Source organism: Phyllostomus hastatus, unplaced genomic scaffold (genome assembly GCF_019186645.2).
Source record: "Phyllostomus hastatus isolate PE091 unplaced genomic scaffold, TTU_PhHast_1.1 phas_contig_40, whole genome shotgun sequence".
Classification (NCBI taxonomy): domain Eukaryota; kingdom Metazoa; phylum Chordata; class Mammalia; order Chiroptera; family Phyllostomidae; genus Phyllostomus; species Phyllostomus hastatus.
This window is the reverse complement of record NW_025333872.1, coordinates 5250974-5269541: the sequence shown is the minus strand read 5'-3', so window position 1 is coordinate 5269541 and position 18568 is coordinate 5250974. Positions and strand designations below refer to the sequence as shown.

Genomic DNA, 18568 nt, shown 5'->3' with positions numbered 1-18568 from the left:
GTCAACCCCTGGTTTTAATTTTTCTACAGTTGTGCAAATGATAGCACAGAGTTAAGAAAGATCTAAGTATCATGCTTCACAAACATAGGCTTTTTATTTTGACAAAGATATAGACAGTTGTGACTGTAAAAGTCTAGTATATTAAATATGTAAACTACACAGTATCTTAAGAAGGAGAACTTGGGGTATTTCTTTGTGTTATATACAATAAGAGAATCATGATCCCGTCAGATGATTTTTTTTGTTTTAACATTTACATTCTTGAATTTCTTCTTTATCCCTGTTCTCCTTGACATCAGCCACTCTGTCAAATCCTGAAAACAGGAACATAAAAGATATCTATCACAAACACAAAGAATATTCTCAGCCATTACAGAGTTAACTTGAGACCCTGAAAAGGGAGATTTGCTGGGTCCTGAGGCAAGAAACTAGATCCTTTCCTTTCTTTTTCTTGCCTGCATCTTAATTTACCTTTGTAGACACTATGTTGTTATTTTAAGGCTCTTTTTCCCTTAATGGTTATCCAGCTACTTAGAGGGAATGATCTAGTTGTTTAAACTTGGACCAAGTGGGAACTTTCTACACTTAAAGATTCTACATAGTGAAATGAGGGTCTGGCAGAGGCTCTTGCAATATGTAGCAATCTGTCTAGGCTGGATCCAGTACTAGTGAGGGGGGAGTAATTATCTCTGGAGCAAGGACTAACTCCTTATATCTGTGTGTCCCTTCTTACTTTGGAGGTGAAGCCTTTGGCTGCTTCTGAGTAAGAATTTGAGACTGTTCTTAATGTCTCTCAGACAAGGGTTCCAGGAAGGAATGCTTACTCCGTATTTCCTTCAAAGGACTTGTTTTCCTCCAGGAATTCTCCATCTATCCAAATCCTGGTCAAGCAGGTGTCAAAAGGCCTGATGATGTTAGTCAAAGACATGAATTCTCTCTTTCCATATCTCATTACAGATGCTTTAAGCTCAGAAACCCACTGGTGATAGACAGGGCAGGTCACACATCGAGAGAAAAATTCCTTAAAGTACTGAAAGGAAAGGAAGGTCCATTAGTTCATGGGTTAGTGTACTTTTTTCCTTCCATTTGACTCTATCAGAACTTATAACAGTTCCCACTCAGCACACTCACTCAGGGTTAGGGGAACAAGGAGGAGTTACTGGTGGCAAAGTAGGGTGAGAAAGTTGTTTTGAAATACACAGGAACTAGAATGTATTAGACTCAAAAGACAAGACTGTAGAGAGATGTATCAAATTATAGACTTGCCAGAGTGGGTCTAAATGTTAACGTTTTAATGGTACTGGGTGGTAGCTGTGCAGAGGCTTCTGCTGTCTTTGGATACAGTCCTGACTTACATGCAAGAATATCTGGGAGGGCACGTGAGTTCGGTGGAAAGAATGCCTAGATGGGAAAAAAAAGATTCAAGGGGTAAAAAGAGACAGAGGCTACAAAGAGAAGAGTAAGGGACAGATGCAGGTGGCAGAAAGAGTACCACAGGGTCAAACTGCAACTTAGGTGTTAGCTGAAGGACAGTAGAGAAACAGCTACCTTTATGACTTGACCCTGAGTCTCTGGGCGAATGTGCATGAAGACACCCTCTGGCATTTTCTGCAACATTAGCACGTGGCACTCCAGGAAGCGGACAAAGCCATGTGAACCAAAAAGTGAGGCATTGGTTCTTTTCACCAACTGGCGAGCCTTGGAGAAGTGGTGCTCAAACAGGTTCCATTGTGAGTCCTGGGCAAACCTGGAAGAAAAAAAATCACAGCTCTCAGCCCTGTCTCCTGCTCACCAACTATGGCTCTTCCATAGACACATTATTTCTTTAAGGCTCTAAAATCTCCCTGATAGTGAGAATTGTGATGCCAGAAAGCAGCCAAGGCTACTAACTTGCATGCAAGGAGACAAATGATATTCAGCCTTGCCATGGGTTATCTAGCACTGAAATGTAACCCTAAACTTAATCTTCAACCTGTAGGCCTAACACTGTTAATGAAAAAGAAGAAAAGTGCCCTTCTAATATGATGGGGGTGGGAAGTGAATGGTATTTAGAAGTAGGTTAGAGATGTGAAATAATGCCTTCATGATGTCCTTAAATTCTACCCTTTTTCATAGACCCCACATTACCACATGGCCAGAGAGGAGTGGATCCCCAGCATGACATTGCTCTGAGAAGTTAGAATGCAGCTATGCTCATAGTATTGAAAGAAACGCAGACACTCTTCAAAGGGCCGATATGGCAGTCCTGTGGACAGAGAAGGTAACCAGGCTACTAGAAGTTGTCCATGTAGGAACTGGTTTTGAAGGTGTGTGGTACAAGGGAGGAGACAATATCTGAAAGGCAGACCCCCCTGAATCACAATGTGGTTCCTAGACTTTATAGAGCCAGGGAATGGGAGCAGAGGCCATGCCAGAGGGACAGGTTCATGACTCCCTGTGTTCCAAACCTAGGGCCCCATCTAAGGTCTGAATCCTGCAAGAGTACAACAGGACCCTGCACAAGATTTACCTTTTCCGTAGAGCAGCAGATCTAAGCAAGCAGAATAGAAGCAAGCCAGGCCAAGGATATCATGACCCTGGGAAATGAGTGCCCACTGATTGTCCAGCACATGGACACATAGATCAAATCTGCCAAGAGACAGAGCCACTGGGTTCAGCTAGGAAGAGGGGACCATGGTACAGGACAGCAGGGGATCTTACAACTTCAAAGCAGCCTAACATCCATTACACCTCTTCTCCACAGCTCTATTTATAGAGAGAGCATCTATGCTTGGGATCAGAGCTGTCTCTAAGCAAAAGAAGTAGGAAAATACCTCTAAGAGAGTTTCCAGGGTCTATACTTACTACAATTCTCTATCTCCCTAAAGAAAAATGCAAAAAAAAAAAAAAAAGACTATGTAGCAGCCCAGAATCTATACTTTTCACTCCTGACCCCCACACTTAAGACGATGCTTCCTTCAGTGACTAGAGAAGAGGCAGCCCTGGCTGTGGAAACGAACATCATCTCCCTTTCCTCTATAAACTTCTCTGGGAGATCATACCCTCCCTTCTCAGGAACAAATAAAAATGGCAAAAAATGATCTTAATACTTCTTTTTCAGAAATGCAGATCTGAAGAGAACTGAGAGAACCAGATTTTCCAGAGCTGGTTTCTTGAGATGTCTGCATATCTCATGAGCTTGAAAACCTAAGGAGTTAAAAGAACATTGTGTGAGGTCTAGTTGTGAACTTGGCCTCTAAAGCCTTAGGCCCACCAACCCAACCCCTATTACCCAGCTTGATGGAGAAGTCAAGATGGCCAAGGCAGAGCTTGGTGAAGGCCAAGGCCTGCATGAGCTGGGCTGTGGCCAACAATCCCTCCCTGGAGAACCAACATAGGCTGCTTTTCTGAATGGCCATTCGCTCACAGTGCAGCCACTTCTCCCTGTCACCCACGTTCTGGGAGAACTGGGATAGGGCCACATAGGTGGAGACAACCTGCAGGGCGACAAACACAGGGCAAAATATTCTGACTGTACATTCACACTACATTTCTATCTTGTTCCTCTTCTGCACGAGTGCCCTGCTGCTCATTCTATCCAGACTCCACTGTCCCTACCACTCACCTCCACTCTAGCTACGAAAACATACTTACACTTCTAATTTGATTATTCTCACTGCCTGTTCTTTAAACAAACCACTTTCTCAACCTGCCCCTATTCTTTTCCTCTAATCCAAGACTTTCCCTTTTAAAACAGTGGCCAAACCTTATCTGTGTTTTCTCTAATTAAGGTCTCTGATTTTTATTCTTCACAGCTCTTCAGAATTGCTACTAGATCTCTGTCATAAATATGTGCACTTTTGACATAGTTGATGAGTCACTTCTCAGAATCATCTTTACTAGGTTTCTAGGACATCATGATCTCTTGGTTTTTCTCCTGCTTCTCTGGCAACTTCTCAGGTTCTTGTGCTGGTTTTTCCTTATGACCCTGAACCCTTAAGGCTGGAGCTGTTAACTCAGTCTTTGGACCTTTTCTCATTCTCTCGGTGATCTCACTAAGTTTTATGGTTTTAAATACCATTTACACACTGATTATTCCATATTTCTATTTCCAGGCCAGAACTCTCTCATGAACCTCCAGACCTCTCTCATGAACCCCACACTTGTATATTCAACTGCCCACTCAGCATCTCCACCTGGATGTCTAATGGGCACCTCAAATTAAATCTGTCCTTGTGACCAATCTTCCCCTAAATCTGTTCCTTCTACAGACTTCTCCATCCCATTTAAGAGCATTTCTAGCCCTTTAGTAGTCCACATTGCAAATCTTGGATTATCCTTTACTCTTTTCTTTCTTTCACATTCTGGAATTAATCCATGAGTGAAACTTGCTGGCTCTCTCTTGACAAAAACCACTTCTCCTCTCTTCCTCTGCCACCACAATCCAAGCCAACTATAGCTTGCCTGCATTATTATAATAGCTTCCTAACTGGTCTCCCTGCTTCCTCTCTTGCGCCCTTCAGTTTATTCTAAATATAGTCACCAGAATAATCTTTTTAAAAAAGATTTTATTTGTTTATTTTTAGAGAGAGGGGGAGGGAGAAAGGAGAAAGAAAGGGAGAGAAACATCAAAGTATGGTTGCCTCTTGCATGCCCCCTACTGGGGACCTGGCCTGCAACCCAGGCATGTGCCCTGACTGGGAATCAAACCTGCAACCCTTTGGTTCACAGCTGGCACTGAATCCACTGAGCCACACCAGCCAAGGCAAGAATAATCTTATTAAAATGTAAGTAGACACTGTCATTCTCTTCTAAGAAGCCATCAAAGGCTTCCAATATTTAGAGAAAAGGATGAACCCCTACAGTGGTCTACAAGGCCTGTATAATCTGCCATCCCCCCAATCCCAGTCCCTCTGGCTTGTCTCCTGCCTCTCTCCTCCCCTTCTTCCCATCTAGTCACACTGGCTTCCTCTCTGTTCCTCAAACACATAGGGCATGCCTTATGTATTCACTGTGCACTCTGCCTGTACACTCTTCAACCAGTTAGCCATGTGGCTTACTTTCTCACCTTCTTCAGATATTCACCCAAATGTCACATGCTCAGTAAGGCTTTCTCTGACCACCTTGGAACCCATCAGCTCCTAGAACCCCATGTTCCGCTGCCTCCATTTAGTTTTTCTCTATGGCATTTATTATCACCTAACATACTATATATTTCACTTATTTATTTTCTATTTCCCTGAAACTGAGATCAGTGCCTGGCATATAATAGCTATTCATCAGTTATTATTTGTTGAACAAATGGATGAGACAGAGAGAGAAAGAGACAGACAAACAGACAGAGTAAAATTAGGAAGACACATTTCTCTTCCTTCTTTTTTTCTAAGTCAGCAATTTGAATTCTATTTTTAGATCATGAATGTCTTTGAGAATCTGATGAAAGCTATGACTCCTTCCTGACCTCCCACCACTCCCCAGATGCTCTTGTAAACACACACATAAAGTTCCACATTTAATTCAGGGAGTTCACAAGTAGCCTCATGCCTGGAAAACCCATCTATAAACTGTAAGCTGAGAAACCCCTGCTCAAACCCATGGTGTGTTGTTAAATCTGGTGATTGTGGAAGCATGGAAACCAGGAAGTTGGCAGTGTCTCTCTCCCTAGCATTTTAGGTTTCTGAGTGAGGTCTGGAGGTAAATAAGAACTTTTTTTTTTTACCTGCGCTTCATTTGCAAACTCCTCGGCTGAATTCTTCTGCATCAGACTGGCCAGGCAGGCAAACCTGCGGCTGCTGGCTGTGCCCTCCAGGTTATAGAGCTGCCAGAGCAGGGAGAGGCAGTGCACCTGCTGTTGCAGGACTGCCAACCTCTTCTTGCTGTTGTGAATGCAGGGTGGTTAGCATACCTTATTCTTTAACAATGCCCAACTATCCCTCCCCACAGGAAATCCAAGTCTACTCATTGGTGGGCCATGTACAGACTTCCAAACTTAGAAATATTTATGGGATACCACTACTTTAAATCCCATTGACCTTTTTAACTCATCCCTCTTGACCAGGAAAAGTTCAAAGAGGTTTTTTATAAAGGTTCATTCTTTGAATTGTTCTTTTGGTTAAACATATTTCCTACAAATTATTAGAGCTCAATAACTAGGAAGAAATTTAATATTTTTATATCAGAGAAATAATATTAAATTGCTACTTAGTTATATATCTATATATGTACACACACACACACACACACCCTATCTTTATTTGAAAGAGGCAGGGTAACACCACATTCCAAACACAAAAGTCCTCATTTTGTTACATGTATTTGGCTGGGGCAGTAAGGCACACTAGAACTGTCTGTGATATGCTTGGACAGAGCAGTCTCAGGTCAATGTGGCAAAACTTTAGGCTGGGGCCTACTTTAGTCCTCTGTGGCCCTAAAGGGGACCAGGGCAACTTGGCCAATCTTCTCACTTCTCACTAGGGTTGTTTGGATGTTGGTTCAGGGAGCAGGAATGCCAATATTTTTCCAGGAATGTTTGGAAAAGAACACCAAACCAGGTCCACGGGAAATTCCTTTTTAGCAGTCGAAGGGCTTGCCTAGCCAGTTTTTTGGCCAAGGTGATCTGTCCCATGTTGAAACAGACCTGGACATAAGAAAATAAGAAAGAGTAATGTAAATATGGGTAGAATACTATGGATATAGCACACTGACTCTTTCTTTCATTTTGGGATGTGTACCTGGGGCCACTGAGGTGCTTGGGTGAGCAGAGCTGGAGCAGAGCCTGGCCACACTAACAAGCATGGGTAGGGCCATGAGGAAGTAAAGGAGTGATTAAGGAGAAAGCACCCTCATTTTTCATCTCCCATACACTTGTCAGTGAGCAGTAGAGAAAGACTGTGATTTAGAAACGGATGCTGCCACCCTGTGGTGGGATTGTCATTTGGGCAGGGATTCAGATGCTTCAGATGCATCTGGGATTATCACCACATCCCATATCTCTTTTCCTAAACAGATTGCACCACCATAGTCACTGTGGGGTAGGAACTGGGGACCTCCCTGAAATTATCATATACCTTCATGTTCTAAGGCTAAACCCTTCAAAAAAGAGATCAAATCTATGGTGATTCTAGAATAATTGGGGGAAGATTGAACAATAACTTCTTATAAAGGAAAGAAATAATTATCTCACTTTGCTCCCAAGACACCTTGGTTAAAACACAAATAATGCAATACCATGGACAACTCTAACATTTTCTTTGGCATTCAAAGGCATTATACACATTAGCTTTATTCTCCTAACCAGATTATCTTAAGGTTCACATGAAAATTTGTTTTTATATTTTCAACTTAAAAAAAATTTAAAGCTTAGCTCTCTAACAAAACATCTCCTATGGTTTTATGGAGCCACTATTTATAAACTGTTAAATAATTATCCCAACACATTATATTCTGTTCAGTTTCATAGTAATAAGGCTGTGAGAAGTTGTTGAGCTGTCCTAAGTTACTTGTACACAATTAATAAGTTTACTCCTATGTGTCCTTTAAAAATGGAGTCGTAGTGTGCTTTCTGCAGAGTTTCTTTTTCTTACACAAATCTCATTCCCAGGTGAAATCTGTTATACTATAGAATGATAAAACTTTTTTAAAAAAGCAAGATAAAAAAAGAAGGGGAAGCCTATATATATTTATGTATGCTGAGCCCCTCTGATGGAACACGTAAAGACACATAGCACTTGAGAAGGGACACAGACTGAGTGACGGGGTTGGGAAGACTTTCAATTGTATGGTTCTTTTCTTCTAGCTTTACTTATATTTTTGACATATAATATTGTAACATCAGTTTAATGTGGGCAATGTGAGTTTCAAACTGAGATATAATTGGCATATAACACTTTTAATTTTAGTTGTACAACATAATGATTTGTTATATTTATATATTGTAAAATACCACAATAAGTTTAGTTAACATCCATCACCTCACATAGTTACAATTTTTTTCTTGTGATGAGAACTTTTAAGATCTACTCTCTTTACAACTTTCAAATACACACTATAGTTTTATTAACTATACTCATTATACTATACATTACATCCCCATGATTTACTTATCTTATAACTTGAAGTTTATATCTTTTGACCACCCTTACTCATTTTTTCCCACTCCACCCCAACACATACATACTATATATATATATATATATATATATATATTAGTTTATGTATATGGCAATGAGCAAAGGGCATTACTAGGTAATTCATGGAAAAATAAAGGACCAATAAACATGTAAAAATAATGCATCATACTAATAAAAATAGATACTAAAATATAATATAAATTTCATCTATGTATTAGCAAGTTTTAAAAGGGCTAATATCCGATGTTGGTAAGGATGTAAAGAAATGGAAAACACCTGAATTGATATATCTTTGGTGAACAATTTGGCAGTATATTTACTAAATGTAAAATCATTCGTATCTCCTGCCTTATTATTTCCACATCTGGAAATGTCTCTCCATTTGTGAGAGTGTTATAGAAACACTCTCACAGAAAAAGAAAGAGATGTTTATAAGGATATTCACTGTAGCAATGTTTATAATAATAAAAAAATTGGAGACAACCCAAATGCACATGAAGAAGGGAATGGCTGATACATGCATACAATGTAGTACTTGGCAGCTGTAACTATAATTAGATGTATATCAATGTGCACATACATTCAATCTGCACTATTAAGAATAAAAGCCAGCTACAGAAGAGAGTAAGCAACAGGATTCTATTTTAAAAATAGCAAAACAGGACTTCCTGTCAAGATGGCAGCAGAGGCAGATATAGCTCACTTCTTTGCACAACTACATCAAAATTACAACTAAAATAGAGAACAACCATCACCCAGAACCACCAGAAATTGATTTGAATGGAAGTCTGACAGTTATGGAATTAAAGAAACCACATCCATGCACACTGGTAGAAGGGGTGCAGACATGGAACAGTCTGATCCCACACCTATGTGTGGTAGATAAAAATCTCGGAGGGCTATCTTGGGAGCAAGGAGTCCCATTCCTACACCAGGGCCCCCAGCCCAGGGTTTCCAGTGCCAGGATGATAAGTCCCCACAACTTCTGGCTGCAAAACCCAGCAGGGATTGAGTCAGTGGAAAAATCTTCTGGAGCCCCAAGCAGTTCCTCTTAAAGAACCTGCACATGGACTCAACTATGCAGACTCACTCCCTCTGAGCTCCAGCACTGGGGTAACAGCTTGAAAGGCACCAGTGGTGTACAGGGAGGAACTAAAGTGTCTAGCATCAAGGTAAGCAGAGGCCATTGTCCCTTTTTTAAACCTTTCCCCAACACAGCTGGCAAGCTGGTGCCATATCTGAGACTCCATCAAACTTGGCTAACACTGTTTGACCTGCCTTGGAGATCCTCAGAGACTCCACCCCATCCAACTTATGAGCCCACCAAAGCTGTTTTTCCATATGAATGGCTGGTCTTGGCTCGTGCTTCACAACTTCCCAAATCCTATCAAATAAGCAACAGCTAGCTTCAGTAAGCCCCAGGTCAGGCACTAGCAGTAGCCAGCCTACATCCACAGCTTGGCTTCCCCTAGGGATCTCCAAGCCCAGGACAAATAGTAGTCAACTCAGATTGCTTTATAGCTTAGGCAGGGTGCCTCAGGCAAAACTCAGGCAAAACCTTGGCCTGCACCACCATGGAAACCCCAGGACCAGCATAACCAGTGGACAGCTACAGATCACACTTCAGTGATCCTCCACGGAGGTCCTCCACAGAGGGCAGAGGTTGGTGGTCAATGGTCACAGCCAGTCTTTGCAGCTAACTGACCTGGGTAAATCTCTCCCATTGACATGCCAACAGCAACCAAGGCTCAATTACAAGAGGGTGTATTCAGCCCACATGAAGGGCACACTTTGAGTACCCAGTCTGGGTGATAGGGGAGGATGTGCCACTGGACCCTACAGGACATCTACTACATTAGGCCACACTACCAATTCATGGAGTCAAAGCAGCTCTACCTAACACATAGAAACAAATACAGGGAGGCTACCAAAATAAGGGGACAGAGAAACATGGCCCATATGAAAGAACAGATCAAAACTCCAGACAAAGAACTAAACAAAATGGAGAAAAACAATCTATCAAATGCAGAGTTCAAAACACTGGTTATAAGGATGCTCAAGGAACTCAGTGAGGACCTCTGCAGCATAAAAAAAGATCCAGTCAAAAACAAAGGATACACTAGCTGAAATAAAGAACAATTTACAGGGAAACAACAGTAGAGTAGATGAAGCTGAGAATCAAACCAATGATTTGGACATAAGGAAGCAAAAAACAACCAATTAGAACAACAAGAAGAAAAAAGAATCCAAAAACATGAGGATAGTATAAGCAACCTCTGGAATAACTTCAAGAGGTCCAACATTCACATCATAGGGGTGCCTAAAGGAGAAGAGAAAGGGCAAAAAACTGGAAATCTGTTTGAAAAAAATAATGGAAGAAACCTTCCCTCATATGGTGAAGGAAATAGACATGCAAGTCCAGGAAGCAGAGAGAGTCCCAAACAAGATGGATGTAAAGAGGCCCACTCCAAGACACATCATAATTAAAAAGCCAAAGAGATAAAGAGAATCTTAAAAGCAGCAAGAGAAAAGAAGTTACCTACAGGGGAGTTCCTATAAGACTACCACATGATTTGTCAACAGAAACTTTGCAGGAAGTTTGCAGGAAGTTGTAAGATAAAGAGAGAACCTTAAAAGCAGCAAGAGAAAAGAAGTCACCTACGGGGAGTTCCTTTAAGACTGCCATATGATTTTTCAAAAGAAAGTTTGCAGGAAGTAGAAGGGACTGGCAAGAAATATTCTAAGTCATGAAATGCAGGGACCTGCAGCCAACATTGCTCTACCCAGCAAGGCTATCATTTGGAATTGAAGGACAGATAAAGAGCTTCCCAGTCAGGAAACAACTAAAGGAGTTTATCATCACCAAACCATTATTATATGAAATGTTAAAGGGACTTATTTAAGAAAAAGATGATCAAAACTATAAGCAATAAAAAGGAAAAAAATACGTGTCTATCAACAATTGAATCTTAAAAACAAATGAAACAAACAAGAAGAACAGAGACAGAATCATGGATATGGAGAATGTTTTGATGGTTGCCAGATGGGAGGGGGATGGGAGAGAATGGGTGAAGACGTGAGGGGATTAAGAAGCACAAATAGGTAGTTACAGAATAGCCACAGGGATGTAAAGTACAGTATAGGAAATGGAGTAGTCAAAGAATTTATATAAGACCCATTGACATGAACAATGGTGGAGGGATTGCCTGAGGGAGTGGGGAGAGCTGGGAGGAAGGGGGAAAAGGGGGAAAAATCAGAACAACTGTAATCAATATAATATGATTAAAAAATAGCAAAACAATCATGATTTGACTATATGTATATAGCCAGTGGAATTTGCACCAGATTATTAACTCATGCTGAAGGTAGCATGAGATTAGTGAGGGCTGTTTCACTTTCAACATATGTATTTTTATGTTTTGAATTTGTATACCTTTTATCACATTATCACATTTATAACTGCACACACAAAAGGGATTTTTAAAAGAAATACTAGGGTAACCCTAAACGAGAAATAATCTGGACTTCAAGATCACCCCGTCCTCACCTCTGATCGAAGACAGCAGAAAGTGGCCTCCTCAAACTGACAGATCTTCACTTTGTGCTTTTTAAAAAATGAGAGTGCTGAGGGCTGGCCCAGAAGACTGCTTGCCTTCCTCAAATAAAAGAAGGCCTCCCAATGAGACAAGAGATAGAGAAACTGGATTAGGACTCAGATGATGCTAGCTGTACGATAAGGGTGAATGAAGGCTGCAGTAAGGTTATAATGAGGGTCAAGATTTGCACTCGACTCTGGTTGGATTTCAAGTTAGAAACGATGAGCTGGACTGCGTGTGCGAGGCAGAGGCAGGGTCACCAGTTGGTGCTCTTTCACTACCTCATCCCCACTCATGTTTTCTGCTAGCTCCTTTCTCTCCTTCTAGCTCCTTTCTAGCTCCTTCTCTCCTTCTAGCTCCTTTCTCTCTCCCACTTTCTTTCACTCTTCTCTCCAGGTAACTTGATAGTAAGAAATTCCAATTGAACTCCCCAAGTAAAAGGGCTCAGCTCAGGGACAGACAGCAGAGCCTGCTCACCATGTAATTATCTGACAGACCCAAGGAGGCCGCAGCAGCCTCCAGCAGGTAATAAAATGCACAAGTGTTTTCTCCGATGACCAGGCAGTGCTGGGTAAGGGGCAGGAGCACTAACTTCAGAATTTCCTCACAGTGACAGGGCTTCATGGTCAGCATGTCTTTCTCTGGGCTGGTCTGAGCCAGCTTCCTGCTCACTTGATCCAGGAACTCTTCCTCTGTTCTTTGTGGAGAGAAGATGAAGGAATGAGAGTGATTAGGCAGCAGCCACTTTTGTTGGGGCATTACCAGGTCTCTGACCCGCTTTTTCCAGGATGTTTTCCTTTATAATTTATTAATTCTATGCCTACCCTTTTCCTCCATCACTCCACAACTTTTTGAAAGTCAGGGACCTGATCTTACAATGGTCAAGTCCTATTTCAGATTTTTAAAAAACCTAAAGCCAATCTAAGTACCTCACAAACTAAATGGATAAATGACCACACCTGAAGAGTAAACTAACAATGTGTGAATAAAAACATAAAAGTAATACAAAGCAACAACTATACCTTTATCTATTAATATATCAGAACTTTGTCACAGCATAATTGAATATTATTTTATATACCACCATTAACTTATCCTGCAACAACCCTGTCATTCTGGTAGGCAAAAGTCACTGCCCTTTTGCAGAGGAAAAAATTGAGGCTCAGACAGCTTAAGTAACATATTTGGCCTCATAGCTACTGAATAAAACCAAAACTAGAGCTCACCTCTCAGACTACCAGTTCAATGAACTTTTCACAGGTACCATGAGTTCAAAAGAGGTCAGATCTCTCTGAGATAGAATAATCGAAAAAAGTGGGCACTGAGGAGGGCTTTGAAGGATGGTGAACATTCTGGTAAGTGGAAGGATATGGAGGTTACTTAGTATTTTAAAAAGGGAGCATTATGTGAGCCATACACATAGATGTATTTGAAGGTGAATCGTGCCAAGTATAGACAGATTTCTGCTTGAAAAGTAGGATAGCCCTGGCTGGTGTGGCTCAGTGGATTGAGTGTCAGCCTGCAAACTGAAAGGTTGTCGGTTTGATTCCCAGTCAGGGCACATGCCTGGATTGTGGGCCAGGTCCCCGGTTGGGGGTGTGGGAGAGGCAACCAGTGGATGTCTCTCTCACACATTACTGTTTCTCTCCTTCTCTTTCTCTCTCCTTTCCCCTCTCTGTAAAAGTAAATAAATAAAGTGTTTTTTTTTAAAGAAAGAAAAATAGGATATCAAGTTGGATAAGAGAGATAGGAAACTATAGCGTGTCTGGTGAACTCAAAGTAGGGACATTTAAAATTGATGGGATAGGCATTCAAAAACCAGAAGGTACATGACTGGGAAGTGTAAGTTCATTTTAATATCAGTTGGGATAAAAAATAACTGAGAAGGCAAATTTATATCTGAAAAAAATCCTGCTATGTGTACAATACACTTGAGAGCTATTAAAGCTTTTCTTAGCCACTAAGAAATAATTTCCCCAAACACCATATGATCTCACCTATAAGTGGAGCCTTGTGAACAAAACAAACGAGTGAGCAAAATAGAACCAGAGACATGTAAATAAAGAACTGACAGTGACCAGAGGGGTAGGGGGAGAGGGGTAATGGAGGAAAGAAGGGGAAGGGTCAAGCCGAGAAACATGTACAAAGGACTCATGGACAAGGACAATGGGGTAGGGTTGGATGGGGCAGAGGAGAGCAACAGTGGGGAAATGGGGACAACTGTAACTGAACAACAATAAAAAATATATAAAACTAGGATGAGAACTAAAGCCATTTTATGGAACGTAAAAGTATTTTTATCATTTGACCAAAAAAATAATTTCTCTACAAAGTATTGGAATTGCCTTTAAAAATCTCTATATAAATTTGAATTTTAGGCTGACTACAAGAGTCACTACTTCTGGGTGGTCAGATGCTTTCCTGTTCTGCAGGTGAGGAGAGTGCCCCAGTTGGACAGTCGGCTGTGCCTCACTTTCTGGGCCCCTGCATGCCTGCTCCAAGCATCTCCACCTACCTGCAGTGTTCACTTGTGAAGGCCTCCTGACTTCTGGATGGTTTTGTCTGGAACTGAAAATAATCTGTAGGGAGAAAAAGATGATTATCTTTAATTATCCATGTTTATTTAACTGAGGACATTTTAAATCCCTAAGTACCTTTCCTTTGCAGCTTAGTTTATGACATTATTGCCTCTCCCACTATAATAATGATAAATTTAGGTTTAATATTTGCCTACACCCAAAATTAGTATGGTAGCTTGCAAATTTCTTAATGGCATCTATTTGTGATTCAAATAGTAACTCCTTTTAATCTCATTCCCCCAAAACCAGTTCCTAATTTGCAGAAGGCAACTAGATATTTGGTAAACAAATAAATAAATATGTCCATTTGGTCTGATGGCTATTTCTAATAGTAGAAATACCTGGAAATGTACAAATGAGATTTGTGAACAGATCAGAGTGAACCACAGAACCTAAGACCTAGTGAAGAAAATCATGAGAGCACAGGATGCCACAGTCCAATAGAGTGCTGCTGGCCGGCAGGGGTTTTCAACTTTACCTAGTTGGCCTTAAATAGCCCTATCCTCTACAGCTGCCTTCTCAAAGATCAAAAAGCAAAACTTGGAATAAGGTTGACATGTTACCTATTAGGGCTCAGAAGCATGGGTGGGTGGATTGAAAAAGAGTCTAAGAGAACTGCCATAGGGAGGACTTGTGTTCAGGACTGGCTCTCTGATACTTTAATGATGTCAAATGAGGTCAGGTAAGGATAAAATAAAGACACTGGAGATTGGCAGCACTATTGCAATGCACAATTCCTAGAGCACCATAACATCACGGCCTGTGTGAATAGCACCCTCTAGATTGTGCAGTACCTGTTGTTATCTAAGCACAGAGACCCTGGGTCTGAGAAGCCTCCTCAGGCTTCAGCTTTGTTGGGAAGGTCTTGAGCCTGTCTCAGACAGATTGATCAGGCTGTCTGATCTAAAGCTGACACTGACCTTTTAGAAACAAAGGTCATATAGGAAATGTGAATGATAGCACAACTGCATCACAGTAACAGACTAGGACATTCACTGTTATCGTCAGAAAGTGCAAAAGTACAAATGCTCACAATGTTCCTCAATCAATGACCAATTCTCCAAGTTACTAGTCTACTTTCACAGTCATCAGACTGTTACAGCTAGAAGAGGTATTAGGATCATAGATCAGGTCTTTCATTTTAGTCCTTTACCACCAATCTTCATCATCTCTCTCATATCTCTTTCCCCTGCCAACACCAATACCAACTTTTCTATTTTGACAGCTGTCTTCAGCTATAGAGGAAGGCTCAACTCTGAAAAAATAGTTGATGTTGTAAGAAGGTAGATTTCATACTGATAAAAAGACGAAAGAAGAAACTTTCTAATAGTTGTTTGCAATGAAATGGGATGTTCTGTAAGGTAAACTAACTAAAAAAGTTAAAACAAAGATGAATAAACTCCTATTTGGGATGTGGTAGAAGGGTTATCAGCTTTGGGGACTACCCATCCACTAATCCAACCTTTTTCAAGTAGCCAAATCCTACTTACCCTTCAAGTCTAACTCCTGGCAGTATCCTCTTTAAGGGAGAATCCCTTCCTACTCATCCCTCAGGATGACTTAATGGCCCCTTCTCGAGATACCCACCCTCCATGTATGCCATTTTCATAAACTTTTCCATGTTATACTGGAATTCTCTATGTCTCTGTATCACCCCCTAAAACTGATCATTTTAGGGACCAAGGCTCATTCATTTTGTATTTTTTGTTTATTTATTTAGAGAGAGAGGAAAGTGGGGAGAAAGAGAGGGAGAGAAACATTGATGTGAGAGAGAAACATCAGTTGCCTCCTGCACATGCCCCAATGGGGGACCAGGCCTGTGGCCCAGGCATGCGCCCTGACTAGGAACTGAATTGGTGACCTTCTGCTTTGCGGGAGGCTGCCCAACCAAATGAGATGCACCAGTCAGAGCTCATTTTGTATTCTTAACACATAGTTGCAGCATCTGGAACACACAAACTCCATATATTTGTGCTGAGTGGAATAATTATAATAAAAAACAATAACTAAAGTGGATTGTGTATTAACCATGTGCCTAGCAGTATTCAAAGCACGTTATATATTTTAACTCATTTAATCCTCACAACAACCCTATCAAGGTGATATTGTCATTTTTCTCAATGAATTGAGGTTAAGGAATTTGCCTAAGATTGCCAACCAAAACAGGTATGACTTCTAAAGTTCCTTTTAATTCGGAGATTACATTTTTTTTTTAAACCTCAGGGATAAATGGCTCTTTCTACCTATTTTTTTCTCTCTAATGTGATTTCACTTTTTGGATGAAGAGCTCCAAATTAATGACTAAAGAGAAGTGCTGTCCACATGCCTTTCTGCCCCACTGGGTTTACCTTGGGGAGAAGGCAGCAGCAATTTGTCTGTGATCACTTGTGTTAGCACCGAGCCAGTATCTTTGTAACTACAGAATCGGGATGTCCCTCTGGAGCTCTTAATAGAACAGATGGCAAAACGATGGAAGGGGACAAAGTCTCCACCATGGCAGCTCCCACAGCGGCAGGCCAAATCTCGGAGAAAGCAGGCACATTCAAGATGCAGGGCTATTTGCTGTGCCTTGGGCCACAACTCCCAAGCAGCTTCCCGTAATAAAGGCACTCCAAATTCTAGCACTTCAGGTTGAGGTAGAAATGGTTCCTGTTTTAGCCTGAGAGGAGAGCCAGCATCTGAAATATAGAAAAATCCAAGTGAGAGGCACCCTTAAAGCCTTTGTATGCTACTATGTAGCAAACTCCCAAGCACATGCTGCTAGTTTTTAAGAAATTTCATTTATAATTCCAGTTTATATTATTGCCTACTTTATAGAAAGAATTTTACACCAACCTAAGAGTGATACTGACCATATCTAGCATAAAGTACCACGGAGAAGGAATGATCATGGGTACAGAAGTACACTTGGATAGATTTCTTAGTTCCTTCTAAAATGAGCTTTTGTACTACAATCATAAATGTCAAACATCAGAAATGCTCTATTCAAATATAAGACCCAAACATATTTCAAAGTCAAAAGGAAATTATTTGTGGACTACATGCACTTTGGGTATTCTATGCTCAATTTTATTCTTCCATATGGAGAATTTGAGATTGCAAACTCTTTAATGTATACCTTGCTTTCTTCATGTCTATTTCAGTACCACATGTATTTATCTGCTTGTGAATTTCTAAAATTAGAAATAGTGTATCCTTATTTCTTATTATTTATACATAGACACCAATAAAGGATTATGGCAATATTTTATGAACCAAAAATCAAAACACAAATACTTAACAAAGAGCTAGAATTCTTGCAATTAATACAATTCTGAAAAAATACAAGTTATTCATTCAATATAATCATGGTTCCTTCATGATAAAATAATTGTTTTTCCTGATTTCTTAGCTATAAGCTTTAAGGGACTGAGGCCCTTGATGTATGATATTGATGCTCTTTCTCAACACAGATTCCTCCCAATCCCCACTCAAAGCTCTCCATTTGGGCCTGAGAACAAGGGAGCAGCTCGTCCTTACCTGATTTTTTCTTTTCCTCTTTTGATTTTTCAATAATATCAATAGAGGAAGGCACTAGTATTGGCTTAGCAAGCTCCTGGGTCTTGTTACACCAGCAGAGTACGTGTATATCTACAAGAGCCCTCAGCACCCGAAGTAGCATACGTTTATCCCAGCCAGGCAGCAGGTGCTGCAGCAGATCTATGTGGAAGGAGTGACCAATGACTGCGGCACACTTAACCAGCAACTGTTCTTCTGGGCTCAACTGATCCAGTTGGTTTATTGCTATTTCTGGAGAAAAAAATCAGTAGTGAACAAGCATTCTATAAACACAGAATACACTGTGTTGATAATCTGTCCATTTAAAAATATATGTAAAGGCTTGCTTTGTTCCCACCCCTTCTTCACTCAGCCAACCCTCTTCAAAGAGACTTATCTCCATGTCCTCATTCCTCATTCATTGTTTAACCAACAACAATCAGATTTTCACATCACTGAAACTCTTCACCCATGTCACCAAAACCTTTTGTTTGTAAACCCAAAACTATGCTCTGAATCATTTAGCTGTACTAACAATTCTTCCCATTGACTAGTAAGTACTCAGACTTCTTCTCAATTCATGACTAGTAAGTACTCAGACTCTTTGCTTCAGACTAAACAGGGAGGAACTCTGGTCCTGGAACTCTAATAATTATAAAGATCTTAATAACTTCTAAGCATTATAGTAAACCTCTCCATATTATGACCCATACATTAAAGCAGTCTGTATTGAACCAGTAAATCACCA

General features: G+C 40.7%; 1 protein-coding gene across 1 annotated transcript in view; it reads right to left on the bottom strand.

The window, feature by feature from the left end:
* Positions 1 to 701: 701 nt before the first annotated feature.
* Positions 702 to 18568, bottom strand: part of LOC123821650 (adenylate cyclase type 10-like) — a 41460-nt gene continuing 23593 nt past the window's right edge. Inside the window, 15 exon segments of the mRNA XM_045843255.1 lie at positions 702 to 785; positions 787 to 829; positions 831 to 1030; positions 1549 to 1747; positions 2128 to 2245; positions 2510 to 2628; positions 3090 to 3186; positions 3272 to 3476; positions 5699 to 5855; positions 6444 to 6616; positions 11656 to 11781; positions 12182 to 12401; positions 14220 to 14283; positions 16632 to 16961; positions 17803 to 18072. Of these exon segments, the coding sequence (XP_045699211.1) occupies positions 702 to 785; positions 787 to 829; positions 831 to 1030; positions 1549 to 1747; positions 2128 to 2245; positions 2510 to 2628; positions 3090 to 3186; positions 3272 to 3476; positions 5699 to 5855; positions 6444 to 6616; positions 11656 to 11781; positions 12182 to 12401; positions 14220 to 14283; positions 16632 to 16961; positions 17803 to 18072 (2405 nt within the window).